Source organism: Taudactylus pleione, unplaced genomic scaffold (genome assembly GCF_031769625.1).
Source record: "Taudactylus pleione unplaced genomic scaffold, aTauple2 ptg000007l, whole genome shotgun sequence".
NCBI lineage: Eukaryota > Metazoa > Chordata > Amphibia > Anura > Myobatrachidae > Taudactylus > Taudactylus pleione.
In genome coordinates, this window is record NW_028284410.1 from 24206256 (window position 1) to 24230252 (window position 23997).

The window sequence follows — 23997 nt, forward strand, 5'->3', positions numbered from 1 at the left end:
ACTTGACATGGAAATAAGCGGCCGCTGCATCGTAGAATTTCGTAAACAAATTCAAACTCAGTCGTACACAGATATACCTGTGTTGAATATCAATGTAATTGCAGTCTTGTGGTGCGTCTTAGTCGCATCACATATTTTGCAGCCAGAAACGATGCAAAAGAGATGCTTGGCGCAAACAGAGTCGCAAGGGACCTGGCGGGCTGAGAGGGACTATTTGGCGTGATTGCAGAAATAATGTATGAGGACATATCTGTAATATCTGCCTACTTGTGACCACACAGAGGGATGGAAATAGACCAGGGGCGTGTTTATAATGGGTGCAGGGTGTGCGGCGCATACGGGCCCCTGGGTCCAGGGGGCCCTCACCGCACACCTTGCACCCATATTATACTTACCTCTTCGGAGTCCCACATCGGCGCCGGTGTCAGCGCTGTAAAAACATCTGGAAAATGGCCGCCGCTGCCATTTTCCCGTAGTTTTAAGCATGAGCAGTACAGGGAAAATGGCTGCCGCAGCCATTTTCCTGGTGACCTGCTCATGCGCTGTAGACTCTGGGCACACTCTAGTGCCCAGAGTCTATCAGTGCAGCGCTGGTCGCGCTGCGCTTAGTGCACTGCCGGCCGCCTGACTGAGAGGAGGGGGCCCGTGACTGAGACTGCACACGAGCCCCCTCCTCAATTGAAACGCCCCTGAAATAGACAAAGTGTAAGGGAGAGGATTAGAATAATTTTATGTACTTGTCAAAATTTGATTTATTAGTATAACCTAGGTAGAACCTGTTTGGTTACAATAGGTGTCAGCGAAATGTGAAATGGATGTTAGTACACACATATGTCTTTAACCAGGATGCAGGGACGTGCAGTCAGGATAGGCAGGGGAGGCAGTGCCTCCCCTGTCATACCCCTGAGATTTGATATTAAAATTATTAGAATAATACAAAGATGATATTTATAACTTATAAACATCTTCTTTGTTTATTGTAATAAGTTTTATAGTTAACACTCACCAGCTTTGTGGAACTCCCTGGGGCTGCAGGGAAACGAGAGATGCGGCAACAACAGCTCAGCCTCGCTTCTGTGTAATAAGACACTGCTTGCAGACCTGGGGGTGGGGCCACACCACAGGCAGTAAGCTGCACAGTAAGAGAGCTAATAGAGGCATGCCTCTGAGTATGGGAGGCATGCCTTGAGCACTGTTGGACACCTTGGATGTGTCATGTGACCAGGAAGTGCACTGCAGTGTTTACAGATTGGAGTTCAGCAGCAAGAGATGACACAGTGATGTAGATAGAAAAATCAATGGACACTGAAGCTTAATGTAGTGAGGGGAGAGTTACAGTGAGTAGGGGGTGAGACAGGCTCCCAGCACTTAGACCTATCTCCATGTGTGCCTCCCCAGCCACTGACCTCATCGTACAGCACTGCCAGGATGGTAGGTTTATGTGATAACAGCGATCTACACAGAGTTCACAGTGGTGACAGCAGTAATAGTAGTAGGCACAGGGTTAAACCACAGTAACAACAGCATGTCTTGGGTACAGAACAGTACTACGGCTCTCTACACAGTGGCGAGAACAGAGTGTTGCATGGTCACTAGCACAGCAGTGATGTCATTCTGCAGACGCGTCACTGTATGGGAGGAGACAGCGCAGGAGAGCACTACTCTTCAACATGGTTAATTATATGTGAAGTCAAATTACTGTTACTCCCTTGCAAAATCTATTGGTGCATCACATTCAAAATATAAACATAATCATTTGATATTTAGGACCATATTCAATTAGGTGCGAAAAGTCAGTTTCTGCTGAAAAGTATCGCGAGTGACATCATTTCACCAGTCTGAAAGTTTCCTCCGTATTCAATTCCAAATAGTTTTGCGTACGCAAAAATGCAATGCAATGTAATAGGTGAATAAGTTTCGCCTATGAATAGGTGTCGAAAAAAAAGTTCAGAATTGGGGTTTTGGGGTGCAAACTTCGGAAACCCCCCCCCCCCTGCACCTTTGGGACATTCCCCCAAAGGTAAACTGCGCCTAAAAAAAAGTTTTAAAAAGTCTTTAGATCACCCCAAAAAAGTACTTTCATTTTGGGGCCGAAAAAGTCCAAAGTTGAGGGACAAACTTAAAAACTATCGAAATAGACTCCAAGTATGCTCCAAGTGTTTTTAAGTTTGCAGGTGCTTGCGGCAGGTGGATTTTTAACGATTTTTAAAACTACACTTTAGTAACTTAAAAATATGCTAGCACCCATTTTCAGGTACCCCAAATTTGCTGGGACAACTTATTTTGAGCCAAAAAAACTGCTAAATGCTCTTCTTCACCACTTATGTAAAGATGCGAAATAGCAGCTATTGAGAGCATTTAGGGGGTGTCAGGGTGATTTCCCCAAATCTGACAGTACTTTTCGCATGTTATAGTTTCGCTGGGTCCCATTTTTGCCGATTTCTAATTGAATAGGGGGAAAAGCAGACATATTTTCTCGCATTGAAAACCAGCGATGTAGGCGAAAAGTCCAGCATGCGAAAAGTACAGGACTTTTCGCGGCTAATTGAATATGCCTCTACATTCACTACCATCTCATAAAAAACCAAGACAAAAACGCATTTTCCAGGATTGATACTTAGTCATTTTAATGTATATGTGAACATACTGGGGGTGATTCAGAGGTGCACGTAACTAAATATTCGACCTTATACTGATTTGCACACATCTATGCACCACTATTCATACACTTGCTCAAATAGCTGTCATCATTATCTGACATCAGGTATATCTCTGCATACGCCTGACAGAGCTCAGCATAGCCTGCATACATGTCCTCAGGGACATGCAAACCTAAAAACTTCAGACCCCCCTTCCCCCAATACTCACATCCAAGTCCATTACACACTTGACTTGTGTAAAATAAAACGAATAACTCTTATCTGCTCCTGGCTGGCAAAGCTGTATTCCTGATACACATATGTCTGATGCAGAATTCTATCCAGGCTTCACTGCTGCTGCAGGTTTTCTATATGGGTGGTCAAAATGTTAGGTTTCAGCACTGCTCCGCTCCTGTATGATACTGGCTTATAGCAGTAAGCAGAGACCTACCGCATTGCTTGTCATTCTGGGTTCCTTCTGTGCATGCGTGAGTCTGACCCAGCATTGCCAGGTCACACAGTCTCAAAGTGCTGGAAGCTCCGTTTTGGGCTTCCAGATGTAGACTCACTGCAAATGAAAAGAGACAGAAAAAAATAGATACATATGTAACAATGGAAGAAATATATATTTTTAATTGTTTGTTTAATTTTACTAATACATTTTTCCTACATCGTTCCTCAATATTAGCATCCTGAGATGATGGGTAGTGGTTGGAGTAAAGCAGCGGCAAAGTATGGGCAAGCTAACACCGTACAGCTATCATCTGTGATACTCGTCGATAGCTGGTGCCAGCCGTAGCCCTTGATAAATAGCAAAAAATAATTTAAGGAGTAAATAAATGATACAGGGAAACCTAACTTTTTATATGTGAATATTGTTTTTTTTTTTTTTTTTTTATGCTTCTTAGAAGTAATCCACATATTCTACTCTCTTTTTAATATTCTAAAAGACAATTTAAAATTATTTGATAGTGAAAGGGACGGGCCCTGGCGCCTGCACCTGACATGTCAGAAGATCGTATTTACGACCAGAGAAGGGCTGGTGGTGTCTTATAAGATCTGTGTCTGTCCCAGCATTAAGTAGACTAAAGAAGAGGCATACTAAATTTTTGTGCTAGGCGTCCTCAGCACTGTCCCTCAGATGCCGACGTCCTAGGGAGTTCCCTAGTGGTACCACCGGCCCTGCATGTCCTCAACCTGCCCTCACTAAGCTTAACCTATACCTTAACCAAGTGGCGTTGCAACTGATTACATATGACTAGAATCGCCCATAGATACGTACACTGGGCTACAGCGCATACACAGAGCTAAAAATTGCAAGATTCAAAATGGACTTACATGCATCTCTCTATTGGCCCCATTATGATTTTTTTTTTTATTTCAGGAATGTATCCATCAGAAAAATGTTTGTGTTTGTTTACGTGATTATTTTTTTAAAAACCTATTCATATATCTTAGAAATGTTGAATATGGGAGACTGTCAATCATGCTTTATATCTCCACATAGCATACGTGCTCTTAAAGCTTTAGGCTCCAGAGTGACTTGCCTCATTCAAGATGCCCTGTAATGGATGTAATATGAGTTCATAATGTTCAGTTAGCACAACATAAGCAAATGTGACTGCACTATAGTTATCATCTCTCTCAAACAGGAGGATTAAAAGGAGCTACAATTGTCGATGCTCTGGACACCCTTTTCATCATGGATTTGAAGGAAGAATTTGAAGATGCTGGAATGTGGGTTGAGAACAGCCTTGATCTGAATGTGGTAAGAATATATCAAAGATGTTTAATTTATCTCCCTAGCATACTGAGCCAGCTTGTGCACCACTAGTGGTGAAACCTATACAACATGAATTAGCTGGTATGTAGTAACCACAGTTGAAAGCAATTTTAATGTGCCTAGTGTGAGTTGGGTATTAATGCTGCATATTGTCCACAATGTGCTTCTCAATAAATGTTTAAGCTGGCTGGCAAAGCCACAACTAGGGCTGTATAAGAAGGGCATACCCTCCAGTGCTCAAGGTGCAAAGTTGAAGGGGAGGAGGGCACAATTTTTAGGTTAAGCTGGTTAAAATTGAAGGCAAGGAGGTTTAGGTTTCTTTACTTGTCCCAAGTCCAAAAATCCTAGTAACGTCTTTGGCGGCTGGCTTGGCTGTATTCTTGGACAGGTGTAATGCACTTCTGTAAAGAGTGCTTCCTAGTATAGAGGCGTGGAGCAGTTAAATACAGTTCAGAATGAAGTATGATTGTAGAGATGCCAATGTATGAATATTAACATTCTCCTCCTATTCCTTACCCTGAAACTCCTGACCTCATTTGCCTCCTCATCCCTTCACATTGTCTCCCCTATCCATCTATCCCCCTCTCCAGATGCCTCTCATACCTTTGCCTAGGTCCCCACATCCATGTGTCATCTACTCTACCATCCTCAGTATGCAAAGTTTTCTCTTTCATTCCCCCCAACTCCACAACACCATAACATCCTCTCACCCGCTGCCAACATTTTTATAGTTGCCTCTTATCCTGAATGACAGGGACATCTTCACAAACACTAACCCGCCATTCCATATCTAGCATCCCCTTGTGTACCAGTAATCCTCCCTTTTCAATCTATCCTTAACTCAGCAGCAACACTGATCTTCCACTCTCCCCTTTCTTCCCATTCATTACACTGGCTCCCTATACTTCATAGAATCCACTTCCATCTCCTTACATCACATTCAAAGCACTCAACCTCTCCCCTGCCCCTTAATCGCAAAATTAATCACCCTTCCCTGGTGCCCTCTCTGCTCTGCCAACAACTGGTGCCTCATCTCCCCTCTGATAACCACATCTCACTCCCATCTCCAAGACTTCTCCCATAATGTTCCTCACCTCTGGAACGCTCTCCCTTATCCCCACTAGCCTCCAATGCTTCAAAAGATTGTAGGCTTTAGTAAATATATCAGTTTTTAGCAGTCTACCTCTTAACTCCTCCCTTTCCCTCCTTTCCTATATCAACATGCCCTCTCCATGTCTCCCTCTCTTGTGACAGCCTCTCACTTTTATATTAGAAACTGTCACAAGCAGAGCCCTTATTTTTGTATCCTTGTAACCTTCTTACTACTTTCATGTTCCTAAAGAGAGAGAATTATCCGCACAGACCACAAGTAGTATTCCAATATCCGTTCTTCCCCTATATCGAATTATTAGTGTTACCCATTATCTAGTGGGGAGGTGCAACATTAGCTAATATCAAAACCAAGAAAAATATATTCCTATAACAGAGCACTCTCAAACTGGAAACAAATGTATGGTTCACCAATTACTTGAAATATGACTTTTCTTAATTAGTGACCCACATTATTATTGAATTGGGTTAGGGTATTATCCACTATCCCTCGGGACATTAGAAAAAATATTATTATTTTATGCTCCCTAAGTTTTCAATAAAATTCTCTGTCTTTATCCTTCAACCACTAGGGGACACTGGTGTCTTAGTACAATGGGGTATAGTAGTGTGTTAACCGGGAGCTTCCACTTTAAAAATCTTGAATAGAAGCTAGCTCCTCCCCCCTCTATACCCCCCTACAGGTCAGTCTAATTTTGTGCCCAAGGGAGCTGGTTTATGCCTCTAGGGCTCTCTAGTTTATTCTGCAGACCCTCAATCAGCAAGAGGAATGGACAGGCAGCATCTGCCCATGCAGCTGCTTGCGGTGTGCGCTGGGGTCTCCGGCTACATGAGACCACTGTCTCTGATGGTTGCCTGGACGCGCTGCATGCGGCGTAAGTCCAGGTTTCCCGCTCAGGACAAGTGACCTCCATCCAGCAGATGGTAAGACTAATACTACAACACCACCGAGTGTCAGTACACCTGTGTATACGACTCCTCGGGAAGATGGTTGCGACCTTCAAGGCCGTACCATACGGACGATTTCACACCAGGCCTTTCCAATTAAACCTCCTCTCTGTGGTCGGGGTCTCGTCTGTTTCTTCACCAACTAGTAAGATTGGCAACCAAGACTTGGACGTCTCTTCTTTGGTGGCTGCATTCGTCTCACCTGTTGGTGGGCAAGCGGTTCGGAGTGTGGAATTGGATTCTCCTCACCACGGACGCAAGCCTGAGAGGTTGGGGGGCAGTGACTCTGGGAAGACACTTTCAGGGCCGCTGGACTCAGTAGGAAGCTGTTTTGCACATAAATATTCTCGAATTCAGGGCAGTGTTTTATGCTCTCCAGCTAGCTCATCCTCTGTTGCAGGGCCAAGCAGTCAGAGTACAGTCAGACAACGCCACGGCTGTGGCGTACATCAACAGGCAGGGCGGCACCAGAAGTCAAGCGGCCATGAGGGAGGTAAGCCGCATTCTACTCTGGGCAAAGGAATTTGCAGTGGCAATATCAGCAATTTTCATCCCAAGCGTAGAAAATTTGGAGGCCGACATACATCCAAGGGAGTAGGTGCTTAACCCGCAGGTATTCCAGCAGCTGGTGCAGCGATGGGGACTTCCACAGGTCGACCTCATGGCGTCAAGGTTAAACCATCAACTGCCTCGTTACTGCTCACGAACAAGGGATCCGCAAGCGGTGGCAGTAGATGCTTTAACAACTCCTTGGCTGGTCCAATTTGTTTATCTCTTTCCACCGATCCCTCTCCTTCTTTGTCTTCTTCAACGAATCAAGAGAGAAAAGGCCAAGGTGCTATTGGTGGCTCCAGATTGGCCCAGAAGGGCGTGGTATTCCAATCTTCGTCTACTACTGATAGACGACCCATGGCCGCTCCCTTTGCGAGAGGATTTTCTACAACAGGGTCCTTTTATCTATCAGGACTTATGGCGGCTTCGTTTGACGCCGTGGCTGTTGAAAGGGCTATCTTGAGAAAGAAAGGGATTCCGTCTGTTGTGATTCCTACTATGCTTCGGATAGAAAGGAGGTCACTTCCAAACATTATTACCAAATTTGGAAGGCTTACGTCTCCTGGTGTGAACACCGGAGTTCGTCCCTGACAGAATTCAGGGCGTTCCGGCTCCTTCTTTTTCTGCAGCACGGATTCTCAGCGGGCCTTCATCTTGGATCTCTGACGGTTCAAGTTTCGGCTCTTTCTATTTTTTTTTCAGAAAAAATTAGCTTTGTTGCAGAAAGGTCTGAAGCTCTGGCAAGGAGTCATCAGATTACAACCTCCATTTACTTCTCCAACGGCTCCGTGGGACTTGGACTTAGTTTTTTCGTTCCTACAGTCTTCCCTTTTGAGCCTTTACAGACTGTGGAGTTCCAATATTTATCTTGGAAGGTGGTTCTTCTTTTGGCTCTTGCTTCTGTTCGTAGGGTGTTGGAGCTAGGGGCTCTCTCCTGTCATCCTCCTTACCTTAATTTTCATGAGGACAGGGCTGAGCTTCGTACGCAGATGACTTTTCTTCCTAAGGTGGTGTCTGCGTTTCACATTAACCAACCCATTGTGGTTCCAGTGTTGAAAGAAGATTCTCAGGCCTCCAGATCCTTAGATGTGGTCAGAGCTCTTCGGATCTATGTTGATAGGACAGCAGCTCTCCGGAAGACAGATTCACTTTTTGTACGGTATGATGCTGCTTGTCCAGGTTTGCCGGCCTCTAAACAGACTATTGCATGCTGGATTCGTCTGAACATCAGACAGGCCTATTTGGCCGCCTCTAAGCAGCCTCCTGTTTCAATTACAGCGCATTCCACGCGCTCGTTGGGTTCCTCGTGGGCGGCTGCCTGTGAGGTTTCTTTGGCTCAGCTTTATTGTGCGGCCACTTGGTCGGGCTGACATACTTTTGTCGACTTTTATCGTTTTGACACTTTCGCGGCCTCTGCTTCTTAGTATGGCCATGCAGTTTTGCAGAGTTCTCAACGCTCTCCCGCCCGGGATGGGAGCTCTGGGTCGTCCCCATTGTACTGAAACTCCAGTGTCCCCTAGTGGATGAAGGAGAAAATAGGATTTTGGTACTTACCGATAAATCCCTTTCTCCGATTCCACAGGGGACACTGGACGCCCACCCGGCGCTGTTCTGCTTGCCAGGTTTGTTGGATAGTCCTTTCAGGTTCAGACCGTTTGTTTTATTTGTTGCTTTCCTGGCTCTATCATGTTTCTTGTTTCGTTCATGTATGTTCTAGCTTCTCTTCTCCTCTGCACTTGTCTTTTCCAGCTCTCCTCGGGCACAGTTTTCTAAGACTGACCTATAAAGGGGGAGGAGCTAGCTTCTATTCAAGATTTTTAAAGTGCCAGCTCCCGGTTAACATACTACTATACCCCATTGTACTGAGACTCCAGTGTCCCCTGTGGAGCGGAGAAAGGGAATTATCAGTAAGTACCAATCCTGTTTTTATATCCATCATACACAGTATATTAATTTTTTTCATCCAGTTGTTTGCTTTATGTGCCGTTTTTGCTGTATCATGCTGTTGTGCCTCATTTATGCCCTCCACGCTGTACTGTACGTACACAATTATGTAACTTGTGCTCTCTTACCATGTTATCTATGTAACTTGTGTTATATTACCCGTGTTGTACTTCCATATTGTATGATGCTGGAAACTTTTGTGAGACCCTATAAATAAATAATAAGTAGAAGAGGTTATGGTTCACCCAAAGCATTTCATCTTGATTAGACTTTTAAAAAACGTGTCACTATATTTTTTACAATTGGTAATGTTTAGTATCTTTTTAAATATCCAAATAAATAAACCGTGATACTGTGTTAAAATGGTAGTCAATATTTTTATTATGACTGATATTTTCACATTGCACCCACTCTCCAAAAAAGCAATGTGGCAGCAAAACTTCTATAAGCCCTATTGTGATTGTGAGTCAGTGAAGCAATCTAAGTTAAGTAGCAGTGTATTCCAAACAATTAATAGGTATACTGTATATACTAAGCGACAGCTTTTCAAAGGTTCTGGCTTCAAATTTAAAATAGCAAAGTTGTGCTTTAAAAAAGTGAACTGGCCTTGTACCACTGTGTAAAAGTAATTCAGGCTTACCTGGCTGAATCAATATGTAGTATGTAGTACTTCTTCTCATGTATCAAATACCTTTCCCTTAAGCTTGCAAGATGTTATTACCCAGTATTGTTGTATTACTGTTTTATTACTGTTTATTTCCCAAATGTAAAGCACAGTGGAATATACTGACGTATTTATATGTTAATAAACAAATCTGATCAAATCTGAAAAATCCAAGGCTTCTACCCAATGAGAGCATAAGACTCAGGGATTTTCCCAGTGGAAAAAAAAAACAGATGTGGTATAAAACATTCTCGTTCAATTTCTATAGTTAAAACAGATAATGCATGTACACAGAATAAAGGTCTGCTTATATGATATAATACGTGTTTGCTGGTACATACAGAGCAAACTTGTCTCATATAGAACAAACTTGTATGCAAGTAATGATATGGTAGTCCAGCAAAAATGGTTTTAGCCAGTAGCAGGGTATTAGTAAATAGAGATCTAACCCAATGGATTTCATCTAGCAACAAAGTGCTATTCTGGGTTCATCAGGCTGTGTGTCACAGAATATACACTTTCTGGTTTCATGTGTCAACTTACGTTAGTTTAAGATATCTCGGCAATTATGCATACAGAAACCATAAACTGACAGGTTAAATTGTCTATTTTACAAATATAAACCATATTCTTTAGAAGTGCTGAATTGCTCTACGCTCCCTTGCCTGAAAACCCATCGGTTTTGTGCAGGACAGGTCACCACATATCCACATCTATGCTGGTGAGGTGTGGGTGTTCCTACTCCATTTATTCATAAGTGATATATGGGAACGTTCAGCAAAGTAATATAATATTATGGGACTAATTGGATAATCTAATGCAGGGCTGGGGAAACTTTTTTTATGCCGAGGGTCATTTTGATATGTATAACATTATTTGAGGGCCCGATGCAGGCCACGCCCCCTCCGTGTGACGTCACACAGGGGCGGGACCACAATCGCCGGCAGTTACAGCGATGCCCGGAGCATCCTGAGGATTCTGGCTGCAGTGTGTCACCCACAGCTATGCGAGCGGCCAGGAGGCCGCTCAAAAAAACCAGATTCAGAGCTCTGAATCAGGCCCACAGTTGCAAGGGCTTCGGTGGGCGTCTTAATACAAATTTCGATGGCAGATGAATTAGCATATTATAGCAATTGCTAAGCGCCAAAAATTTGCAAATGCGTTTGCATGAGCGTACTTCTCTGATTCAGGCCCTGAATGTGGGCCTGATTCAGACTTGGGAATAGAGTGAGATATCTCTATCAACTGATCATCTTGGGGAAACCATGCTGCACTGCAGGTGGGGCAGATTTAAAATGTGCAGAGAGATTTAAATTTGGGAGGAGTGTTTCCAAACTGACATCTAAATTGTAGAGTAATAATAAAGCTGTGCAGTATTTTTGGGTTACATGCAGTGGCGGAACTCCCAGAGACAATGGAGTCATTTGCCGGGACGGGCCGTTCCGGGCACTGCTATGGAGATGGAGCACCGCTGATCGTCGCTCTACCTCCAGCGGCATCAATACAGGGGGTGCGGTCGCACCCCCTATTTGCCGGGTGCCCGCTGTGTCTGTTACCAGCGGGCACCCGGCTCCTTCTCTCCCCCCGGCGGTAGCCAGAGGAACGGAGCTTACTCCTGAGCTCCGCTTCCGGGTCCCGCAATGCACTATGGGAGTGACGTCATGACGTCACTCCCATAGTTCCGAGGAGCGGGCACCGGGGACGGAAGGCAGCAGCACTGGAGCGGGGTTTCAGGTAAGTATTGTTTTCCTTTTTTTTTTCGTATGTGTGTGCGCTGCGGGGGGTGGCTCACTACAGGGGGCATTACTGGGGGCTCACTACAGGGGGCATTACTGGGAGCACTACAGGGGGCTTACTACAGGGGGCATTACAGGGGCTTACTACAGGGGGCATTACAGGGGCTTACTACAAGGGGCATTACAGGGGGCTTACTACAGGGGGCATTGCGGGGGCTTACTACAGGGGGCATTACTGGGGGCTTTCTACAGGGGGCATTACTGGGGGCTTACTACTGGGGGCACTACAGGGAGTTTACTACTGGGGGCTTACTACAGGGGGCTTACTACTGGGAGCACTACAGGGGGCTTACTACTGGGGCCACTACAGGGGCCCTTACTACTGGGGCCACTACAGGGGCCCTTACTACTGGGGCACTGCAAAGGGGAACCACTCCTGGAGGTACTGCATAGAGGGACCATTACTGGGGGGGCACTACATAGGCGGCACTGCATAGGGGGACCTCTACAGAGGGCACTGCACAGGGGGACCACTACTGGGGGAACTGCATAGGGGGCGGCAGCTGGGGCTGGTATAGGTGCTGGGGGGGTGGTACATTTTAATTTGGAGGGGGGGGGGCACCAACATTTATCTTGTCTCCGGGCACCTGGGATGAAGTTACGCCACTGACTATATGCAAAAGCATCCGGTATTTACCCTACATGTAAAAAAATGTATGTATTTACAACCCTTGCATTGCAATATGGTTTGTTCAGGTTCACAGTTGAGAGAGATATCTCACTTTATTCCCAAGTGAGTCAGGCCCTGTGTGTGCTATTTTTTAGTTATTTTGGGAAGCCTTTTCAGAGAAATAACTTATAAAAAAATATTTTTCACACCTCTTAACAATGAATTACTATTCCTCCTCTAATATAAATAATATTTCATATTGCTATCTTAATCCAAATAAGCAATCATTTTACCCCTAATATATTAATAAAATAATATTGCCCCATAATAGAATTATTAATGATGTGTATTCAGTATATAATTATCACCCTGTTTAAGTGTAGTTTGATTACTTACCTTCTGATTGACCAGATTGATCTAACTTGCCTGTCACAACCACTTCATTGCATTCAGCAGCTTTCAAAATCATCACCTGTGCTAGCATGGGCCGGCGCCCGTAGTCCCTCTGCATGTAGTAGCCGTGCGTGCCTGAAAAGGTGGCGTGCGAATTCCTATAGGCCATGTCCCGTAGATGACGTTACTTGGGGATGTTCCCATATGGCATGCCTCCCATTTCACGTCCGGCGGTGGGTAAACTCAGCACTCCGTCAGTAGCTGGGCTGCCCCCAGCCCTCTGCCTGCACTAAATGGACATAGTGTGCATCCATTCAGCTTCATCGGCACCGCCGCGCACTTCTTAGCAAAGCAGTACTGCGGCGGGAATGTGGTCCTCAACCCACCCAACTATTCACAGGACACTTCGGCCCGCGGGTGGAACAGCGGAATAGTGCCCGAGAAATGGGACTGTACCGCTGAAATCGGGATGGTTGGGAGGGGTGCGCCCTCCTATAGGGTGGCACCCCTGTTCGGACGCACTTGTCGAACGCCCCAAGTGCCGGGCCTGGTGATTTTTTTTTTTTTTTTAACTATTAAACCACTTAAACCTGACACTGTAATATAGCATTTTGTATGCAGAAACAGCCACAGTTGCACCAGATTAAAAATTTTTTTCCTTTTGACTGAAGCTGCTGTTAATCATTTGCAGCAGTGTTTCTGAACTTCAGTCCTAACAGTGCATGTTTTCCAGATATCCTATTTGGTGCACAGGCTTATACATCATATTCTTACACATTTGACCACAGGTGGTGCTAATTATATTACTTGTAAAATATGCATTATTAGGGGTCCCCAGGGACTGGAACTGGGAAACATTGATTTATAATTTGCTAAGTGTAATGGGATTACCAGGGAAACCACAGTCGCATAAAACATTTTGGTAAGCAGGAAATGCTTGGAAAGTTCGTAGCATATACAGATGTGTCCACATACATCTTCCCTCCGTGTGCTACAATCCACGTTAAATAGAACACATGAGCGCCGTGCAACTTGGTACCGCCGAGCATCTTTTCGTGCGACTCTTTCCCTTCAAATGCATCTTCTTTACAAAATAGATGTGAATAAGCTGCTTCTGCTGATTAAAATGATATGTGACATGCCTATATTCTGTGTGCAACTGCGGCTGTGTCTGCATGCGAACTATTCCGTTATAGTGTCAGCGTAGCATTTCTCATCCAGATACACCCGCAGATACACACAGAAACTGCTTGTGCATCCTATTAACATCGCTTTGCGAATAAGATGTGTTTGAAGGGAAAAAGTTGTACAAAACCACTCAGCGCTACCATTTCACGCTACAGCATGGCGTCACTAAATGGGTTGTTTAACGCGCAAGGAAGAGATATGTATGTGGACACATCTGTAGCCCAGACCCCTCCACTGTCTGCAGTCATTTGGCACCTGAGTAGCTTCATGACTAACTCAAAAGAGAAGCACTTTTTGCAGTGGCAGCCACATACCGAGTTATAGACAAACCACTTAGACAAATGACTATAAACTTCAGCTTTTCAGAAATCATTGTGGGATTGTAGCTATAAACACAAGTTGCAAATATGTACTGTCTTATTCAATAAAATGTTTCTTGTTTTCACATCTGCTTATTGATCTGTATACTTGACTTTCTTCAGAAATGCATCCTAAATCCAGAATTGTAATGCATGTAGACTAACCTATAAACTGAAGAGGTTCCGTTTCCTTGTACAGAGATGCTCAGACTAACTTGTACATTTTTCTGATTGTTGACTAACAGGGGATAGTCTATGAGATTATATATATATATATATATACTCAAATATATCAGCGGCACTCCGGAGACTTCTTAGAGTAGGTGAAAGAACGGTGTGTTTATTATCGACATTTCGGGGTACAGCAAACGATTCTTCAGGATACAATATCCTGAAGAAGGGGTTGCCGTACCCCGAAACATTCATAACATATACACCGTTCTTTCACCTATTCTAAGAAGTCTCCGGAGTGCCGCTGATATATTTGCTTGTGTACAAGGGACACATATCCCCAGAGGAGGGCACCTGGAACAAGGTAATGGTCCGCTGTGACCAGTGGAGTGCTGGACTGTTTGTGTGGATATATATATAGATATAGATATATATATCGCACATATACAGGAACCGGCACTCTATTGGCAGCTGACACCAACTATAACTGGCTGGGGTGCCTTCCTCTATGGTAACAGAGATCCATACATACTCCAGTAAGAACAAACAGGCGTCACTCCCAAACTGCTGTGCAAAACGAGTGTATTGACAGTAATTGTATTAATCCGCATTATCACTATTATCACTTTCCTTCATTAGAATGGAGAAGCCTCTTTGTTTGAAGTTAACATCCGTTACATAGGAGGATTGCTCTCTGCTTACTACCTATCAGGAAAAGAGGTAAATGTAACATTCAGTTTAATAAATATGTTTCATTGCTTGCATCTTCATTATAATTACATATGTGATGATAAATAATAATTAAAAATGCATCAGATGAGTTGCATTGTATTATATTGAATGAAAGGACTGAAATTAACAGAGTGCTGCAATGACTGGAATAATGATGGTAAGTTGCCACTAATTGTAGGGTACAGATAAAACCAAAGTAGACTATTAGGAGTAAGCTAAGCATAATGCAAAACATATTCATGTTACCTTTGATACAGTACATGTCAGTGATTTTTAATTGGAAACTTTTTAACTTTTTTTAGCTAATCAAAAATATTATTTAAACAGTGTTTGGAAAGCAAACAAACTACAACCGTAATTTTGCAGAGAACCTGCATCAATGAGCCTCAAGTGTGAACAGTGAGCAAGAGCCTCAAATTTCGTATCACAGATTCGATCCAGGGTCTGTTAATTTTAAGCTGGGTACACACGGGCCGACATATCGTCCCAGTGCACATCGTCCAATCGGGCCAACCTATCATACCGCAGGTACACTTCAGAGTGATGTTATGAAGATCACTTGTTCCGTTCTTCATTGACATAAATGGGGCTGCTTGCGATATATCGTCAAGTTTGATTGCAGCACATGAAACCTGACGACATTGCATGTGACCGCGGCGCGCGCATATCGTGCATACACACTGCACAATAATGTTACGATCCTCTAGCAATTGCTAGGACCTAGATGGAGATATTGGAGATACGAGGCACATCGAAGAACAGTCACTAGCAGAATATTAAAATCATGGCAGTTTACTTAATAAGTGATATGGTGGACCTGGAGGGCCAGTACAAACACAACATGCCAATGGTGCAGTAAGGAGCTGTTACAATAGGACAGTCAATAGAATATAGATTTATAGCCCAAACTAAAGTTGCTGAATGGCCAGGAGGGCCTAGTTCACCGTGATGCTTGAAACGTGGTATTGAAACAGGATTGCTGAATGGCCTTGAGGCCTAGTAGACAGCGATGCTTGAAATGTGGTATTGAAGCAGGATTGCTGTATGGCCTGAGGGAATAGTAGACAGCGATGCTTGAAACGTGGTATAGCAGCAGGATTGCTGTATGGCCAGGAGGGCCTAGTAGACAGCGATGCTTGAAACGTGGTATAGAAGCAGGATTGCTGTATGGCGTGGAGGGCCTAGTAGACAACGATGCTTGAAATGTGGTATTGAAGCAGGATTGCTGTATGGCCTGGAGGGAATAGTAGACAGCGATGCTTGAATCGTGGTATAGCAGCAGGATTGCTGTATGGCCTGGAGGGCCTAGTAGACAGCGATGCGGCTGACGCCGGGGCACTTGGGTCACATAGAAGCCGGTGAGTAGAGTACACACAGCATGTACTGATATAACTGGAAGTCTGGATGCACAAGAAGCAAGTTGCATAACCAAAAGTTCCACATGAAAACTCTATAGCCGACAGGGCGGCGACAGTCCAGTCCAAATAGGATCAGCTGCCAATCAGGCAGCACTAGGAGGAAACATGTGAAATCCTCTGACATCTGGGTCTTCTAGCAACTGGCAACCTAGAATCATGGTCAGGAGCAGGAGGAATACAGGCAGGAGACAAGTCCTGGACTGGACTTATAACAAATATGCATGATATGTTGTTACGATTTGGCCAAATTAGCCAAATCGTAACAACATCGTCCCAGTGTGTACCCGGCTTTACTATGAACACATTTGTGATCATCAAGTCAATGATATTCAAAAGAATCTTTAACTGATTCTACTTTTTCAAGCATATCTTTTAGCGATTATTTAAGCCAATTTATGCTGATCAAGTTACTGGGAGTTAAAACAATTAGACAAACTCAAACTTTGATATTTATAATAGAGTTATATATAAATACTGTATATAGACATAAGAGCAAAATCGTGATGCACACCACAATAGGGGCCTGATTCTGAGTCGCAGCAATGCCGAGTTGAGAGATTTATTTGCAACTGGCTTTTGTTGCTAAAAAGTCGCACGGTGCAGGTGTCTGACATTGTGTACACGTAGAGGCGTGGTTGTGATTGAGGAGCACAATATCAGAAATGTATTGTACAGTAAATGTGCTGGGCAGTGACTGGAAGGTGGCTATTTGGAAGGGGATGTAGTTAAATGACCAGCGGCCGTGATGCCACCGGACAAAATCCCGACGGCCAATGCCCGAAGGGGGATTTAAAATAGGCATCGAAATCCCGAAGCCGTAACACAGAAGGACGCCGGACCGAACGTGGTAAGCCCGCGGTGCCCTTAGTGTTAGCTGGGGGGGGAGAGGTTGGCTTTAGGCATCCCTGGGGGGACTAAGGGTCAGGCTAGGGGGCATGGGAAAGGGGGAGTTAGGCGCCACTGGGGGGAGGTTAGGATTAGGCACCGCCCTCCCCCCCCAGGAGAGTTAGGTTTAGGGTGCGGGAAGGGGGGGATTAGGATTAGGAACCCCCGGGGGGATTTAGGGTTAGGCACCGCACCGGGAGTTTTAGGGCTAGGCACCCCTAAGGGAGGGTTAGGGGGGGTGGCGGACAGGGTTTGGTAATAGTTCTTACTTGCCCTTGTCAGGATCTTCATCCTGTCGGGCATCCGCCGGCATTTCAACACCATTCCATTTAGAAGCACAAAAATGGTTCATGTTATGGGAGTATCGCGGCAGTTTCGCTGATGTGGTTGCGTACACAGGCGCTTAATCGCTCACATTGCAGGCCATTCCCCGATAGAGAATCTGAACCTAGCATAGGGCTGCTGCATGTTTTCATCGTGCTTCCAATGGTTACGTCTAAAGAAGCACCAAGCGGTATTACAGCATCTAAAGAAATTCAAAGTGGGCACCTCAGTCCTTGCACAGTCAGACACATGCTTGTACGCCAGGGGAAGAGCTGATACTAGCATTAGCATAAAGTCGCAGATGTGACTATGGTAAAAAATGCTAAAGTGGTCGCAGCAGCATGCAACTTGAGAATCAACCTCTATGTTTTGCAAGACCAGAATATAGTGCAAAGGCAAAAATCATTTAAATCAATGACATACACACTCCTAAATAATAACATAATGACTACCTGAAACGCCAGCGTTAGTACGAATTTCAATATTTATTAGATTTTGTTTTCCATGGTATGACGGAATGTAGTTTAAATCCTGTTGGTCATCATCCGGGTGCCAGCATCCCGACACCAAGTATTGGGGTTAGGGTCAGGGTAGGCGCTGGGGGGGGGGGAGCAGTTAGGTTTAAGGCTGGGAGGGAGGAGGGTTAGGTTTAGGCTGCGGGAAGGGATAGTTAGATTTAGGGGTAGGGTTAGGCTACTTATCAACAGGTGCCGGTAACCCTAACCCTGTCGGGATCCCGACCGCCAGCATCCCGTATCCAACCCAGTATGATATTGCTGACATCTTGCACTTAGCCACAGTTCATTTAGTTGCTTCATCGAATAGCTTTATGATTATTTATTATGCATTATAATAAAATTTGTGCTACAGTACCACACATACCTATTGTTCTCTTTCTTTTTTAATGCAGTTTTCCAAATTACTGTATGTAAGAAGGAATATATCTATTCTGGAATATTAGCTAATTAAAATTCTACTGCACTGCCAGTGCTATATTGTGATCAGTTCCTACTGTAGTAACACAGCTGACTGCTGTGCAGGCATGTGATTATGAAATGTTAATCAATAATCTCAGGAGTAATGTCTCATTTGGCTCTGAATCACAAACTGGAGGTTACATTAATCAAAGTCTTAATAATGTAAAACATGTTCTGTGTTTTATGCTTCCAAGGAACTATAATGAGTGTTTCATAGTGATTTGCCTGTGACAAAGACTGGATAAATGACATGCTTTTCGCTGCTGCTGTTGTTGTTGATGCTTGTTTTTCTTTTCTAAAGTGTAGAATGACATAAAATGACTTTTAAGTATGCTCATTTCTATTATAATAGACAATTGATTTCTATACATGTAAGTAAATGTAGGTAAACCAGTAGTACTGATATATATTAAGGCAGCATATCCTTGTATAATTAGGAATAAAATGCCCATTATTGTATTATTATTAATATTATGTTTACTTATATACAATTTATCTGAGCTAGTCCTCCCATGTGTAGAATTAACCTCAAATCGCGTCGTCCTAAAGGTGGCACACCAGTCATGCCTCCCGTCACCAGCCAATTAAAGGAGTGAGCACATGTATCAGAGAGCAGAAGAGGGAGTGCTTTTTAGTCTCCTGCAACAGGTGTAATAAGACTAAAATGGCGCTGGACATATATATGTAACTTTAAGATAGTAATAATTTATTATAAACTTCAGGTTCATGTATAAGAATTAAAATATTAGTCTTTGACTATAATGGGTGGCTTTTCCACAATAGAAACAAAAACAAAGTAAAGCAAAAAATGATAGTAATAAGTTAAAATAACATAAAATAAACATAAAGTGCACAAAAGTTACTCAGTACGGCATAAATTATAAGCTGATAACCAGTGCTTAAAGTATCTCTCTCTTTATACACTTAGGGCCTGATACAGAGATGTTTGCGTACATCTCCGATAGTTAGGGGTCCTGCACATGTGCAGAATGGGTCCTGTGTCCTCGCACTCTGTGGGGCGTCGATGGTTTGCATTTCCGGAAATGGAGGTGTGTTGCCTCTGTTTTCTAGGAGTGCCGGGGCCAGGGTCTGCGCCTTCGGATGCAGACTTCCTGACCCCGGCTGAGCAGGTATGTTGCCCATTCTGAATAAGCTTCAACTTTCTCAGATGGGCGATGGTGATGCGATGCTGCACCTTCAGACGCAGCACTTGGATCACAGTTGCTGACAGGAGGCGCCTTTTTCCTATAGACGCCTCCTGCTGCATGACAATATTAGTTGGATGGCAGGGACAATTATTTTATCATGGGGGGCAACGTAAAATCGTTCCTCGCCTAGCCACACCCCACACAACATCAACCCCAACTAACCTGTTTCGCTGGAGCTCCGTGGGCATTAAACCCCGCCGTGTCCATGGAACCGCACTTCCACCCTCACTCGCCATCACGTCAGGACTGGAGGAAAAGCGACTGAGGACGATCAGAGGCTGTGCTCCCCTGCACCGCACAGAGGAGGAGGAGGAGGTGTAATGTGCGGTCTTTCCGATGCCTATGTTAGACAGTATTGCACAGCAGCTTTCATCTGGTTGTGCAATACCATCTATCTGAATCAGTAGGGTCCTCCATAGTGCAAAGTCACAACCGTATGTATGTGTTTATATACAGTCAGGTGCATAAATATTGGGACATTGACAGAATTTTAATATTTTGGCCTCTATTCACCACTACAATGGCTTTAAAATGAAACAAACAAGATGTGCTTTAACTGCAGACTTTCAGATTTCATTTGAGGGTAATTACATCCAAATCAGGTGAATAGTGTAGGAATTACAACGGTTTCTATATGTGTCTCCCACTTTTTAAGGGGCCAAAAGTAATGGGACTATCAACTCAAAAGCTATTTCATGGACAGGTGTGGGCTATTCCCTCGTTATTTCATTATCAATTAAGCAGGTAAAAAGTCTGGAGTTGATTCTAGGTGTGACATTTGCATTTGGAATCAGTTGTTGTCGACTCTCAATGAGATCCAAAGAGCTGTCACTATCAGTGAAGCAAGCCATCATTAGGCTGAAAAATCAAAACAAACCCATCAGAGAGATAGCAAAAACATTAGGTGTGGAGAAATCAACTGTTTGGAACATTCTTAAAAAGAAGGAATGCACCAGAGAGCTCAGCAACACCAAAAGACCCGGAAGACCACGGAAAACAACTGTGGTGGATGACAGAAGAATTATTTCCCTGGTGAAGAAAAACCCCTTCACAACAGTTGGCCAAATCAAGAACACTCTCCAGGAGGTAGGTGTATATGTGTCAGTCAACAATCAAGAGAAGACTTCACAAGAGTGAATATAGAGGGTTCACCACAAGATGTAAACCATTGGTGAGCAACAAAAACAGGAAGACCAGATTAGAGTTTGCCAAACAACATCTAAAAAAGCCATTACAGTTCTGGAACAACATCCTATGGATAGATTAGACAAAGATCAACTTGTACCAGAGTGATGGGAAGAGAAGAGTATGGCAAAGGAAAGGAACTGTTCATGATCTAAAACATACCACCTCATCAGTGAAGCATGGTGGTGGTAGTGTCGTGGCGTGGGCATGTATGGCTGCCAATGGAACTGGTTCCCTTGTATTTATTGATGATGTGACTGCTGACAAAAGCAGCAGAATGAATTCTGAAGTGTTTCGGGCAATATTATATGCTCATATTCAGTCAAATGCTTCAGAACTCATTGGACGGCGCTTCACAGTGCAGATGGACAATGACCCGAAGCATACTGCAAAAGCAACCAAAGAGTTTTTTAAGGCTAAAAAGTGGAATGTTATGCAATGGCCAAGTGAATCCCCTGACCTGAATCCGATTGAGCATGCATTTCACTTGATGAAGACAAAACTGAAGGGAAAATGCCCCAAGAACAAGCAGGAACTGAAAACATTTGCAGTAGAGGCCTGGCAGAGCATCACCAGTGATGAAACCCAACGTCTGGTGATGTCTATGCGTTCCAGACTTCAGGCTGTAATTGCCTGCAAAGGATTTGCAACAAAGTATTAAAAAGTGAAAGTTAGATTTAGGATTGTTTAGTTTGTCCCATTACTTTTGGCCTCTTAAAAAGTGGGAGGCACATTTAGAAACTGTTGTAATTCCTACACCGTTCACCTGATTTGGATGTAATTACCCTCAAATTAAATGTGAAAGTCTGCAGTTAAAGCACATCTTGTTTGTTTCATTTCTAAGCCATTGTGGTGGTGAATAGAGGCCAAAATATGAAAATTCTGTCAATGTCCCAATATTTATGCACCTGACTGTGTGTGTGTGTGTATATATATATATATATATATATATATATATATATATATATATATAGATTCTAATAGAGAAACATCCTACATCGGGTTTTCAAAAACTATTATTGCATGTTTTATACCCATGCACCTTTTTGTCCTCTGCCGGTAAGGGATTCCCAGCTTTGCTGTGCATCTGGACCAGATTTACACACCTGTCCTTTTCCTCTCCTGCCCCTGCACATTTCATGTGGTCAGTCTTTGCACTTGCTCAAGAATGCCCCTAGTGCCTAAATATTGCATAACTATATTTTTTTGTAATTTCATTTCCCTGGCATGGACACAAACACACTGGGCCTGATTCTGAGATTTACACAATGCCGATATTTATGCAGATCAAGCGATTGTTTGCCATCTCATGCACAGCGTTTGGTTTACATCTACACTCTTTCAGTTGATTCATTTGCAAAGTGAGTGACAGGTAGTCATCATTTATGAGAGGTAAAGGGGGTAGTTAGGTAAACGCAGGTGTGTCAGACCATTTAAACGCAATTTCATGGGGGTGCATAAATTAGCTATTGCAATCTCCTTCGCAGCATGAGAGCCTTCTGCATGTAGGAGAGCCGCAGTGTTTGAGACAGGTCAGACTTGACTTACAAGCTGCGTGACTTCCTAATCTGCGTCAATGTTGCTGATGTTTACGTTATTGGATGTTGTCGTACAAATATGAGAAGGCATCAGTGGGTGTCCCTATGCTCGGGGAAGCTTTGGGAGACATTAGCATATTTTCGCTATTGCGGTCAGTTGGAGATCACAGCTGTTATTGCATTAGTGTAAATCTCTGAATCAGGCCCACTACCCATTTAATTTACAAGCAAGGCCTTAAGTCAGTGTACGGGCGTATTTACAGAGGAAGGGACCCGTGTTCACTCACCATCTGGGGACCCTCTCCCTCTCTCTCCAGCGGCCACGGCGCACTGACACATTCAGTAGACTCAGGGCACTAGTCTGTGCCCGGAGTCTATTGAGCATGCGCCATTTTCCCTGCAATTTCCCTACTGTACTGTGTACATGTAATAGTCAAGGAGTGATCTATCTGATAACCTGCCCCTGTGGTCATCAATGTGTACGCAGGACAACCAGGAATATACGAAAAGGTAGACACATAGGGGCATATTCAATTAGGTGCGAAAAGCTGTTTTTGGCGAAAAAGTTTCGCCGGTGACATCATTTCACCAGGTGAAAACGTATCCTCGTATTCAATTGCAAAGACTTTTCACCGGTGCGGAAAGTCAATGCATTGGAATCGGCGAAAAAGATTCGCCTATGAAAGCAGGTGGAAAAAAGTGCAGAATTGGGGTTTAGGGGTGCAAACTTGGGGGAACCCCCTGCACCCTTGAGACAGTTCCCCCAAGCTAAACTGTGTCAAAAAAACAATTAAAAATACTTTAGAAGACTCCAAAAAAGTACTTTCATTTTGGGGGTGAAAAACATCCAAAGTTGGGGGACAAACATAAAATCTAGCGAAATAATAGTCCCAGGTATGTGCCAGGTGTTTTTAAGATTGCAGGTGCTTGCGACAGGTGTTGTCTTTTACGTTTTTTAAAACTTCACATTAGCAACTTCAAACTATGCTAGCACCCATTTTCATGTACCCCAAAATTGCTGGGACTAATTATTTTGATGCAAAAATATTGCTTAATGCCATTTTTCACCACTTATGCAAAGATTCTAATAGCAAGCTTTTGGAGAATAAAAAACCCAGCTTAGTTTTATTAGGGGTACTGGAACACCCCTACAGTGATCCCCTATGTTAGTGCAGCTTTTCGGGGGGAACAGAGTGTTTTCCCCGTTTTTGACAGTACTTTTCGCCAGGTCCGAATTCGCTGAGTGCCGTTTTACCTGATTTGTAATTGAATACGGGAATAAGCAAGGACGCGTGTGATACTTTTCCGCATGGTAAACTACCGATGATGGCTAAAACCTCGCCAGGCGAAAAGTTCTCGATTTTTCGCACCTAATTCAATATGCTCCATAGTCTCTCAACCACTTCAAGGAAATTCATAATCAAAATGCCAAAATGATGTGTTTCATAGGAATTCAGCTAGTAAAAAAAGAACTGGAGAGGAGGGAATTATAACAAAAAAACTAACAAGAAGAACGGTGATGGATGGTGGCTCTAAAAACTCTAGCACCACAGGGACTAAACCTCGACAACGA

The 23997-nt window shown here is 43.7% G+C and overlaps 1 protein-coding gene and 1 long non-coding RNA gene across 2 annotated transcripts in view; one reads left to right on the plus strand and one right to left on the minus strand.

The window, feature by feature from the left end:
* Window positions 1-23997, plus strand: part of MAN1C1 (mannosidase alpha class 1C member 1) — a 155996-nt gene that overhangs the window by 45208 nt on the left and 86791 nt on the right. The window contains exons 4-5 of the mRNA XM_088460584.1: window positions 4292-4407; window positions 14797-14877. Of these exons, the coding sequence (XP_088316710.1) occupies window positions 4292-4407; window positions 14797-14877 (197 nt within the window). The remainder of the gene's footprint in view (window positions 1-4291; window positions 4408-14796; window positions 14878-23997) is intronic.
* The window catches only part of LOC148542985 (uncharacterized), a 127209-nt gene continuing 118021 nt past the window's right edge, over window positions 14810-23997 (minus strand). The window contains exon 3 of the long non-coding RNA XR_015874163.1: window positions 14810-14862. This is a non-coding gene — a long non-coding RNA (uncharacterized LOC148542985). The remainder of the gene's footprint in view (window positions 14863-23997) is intronic.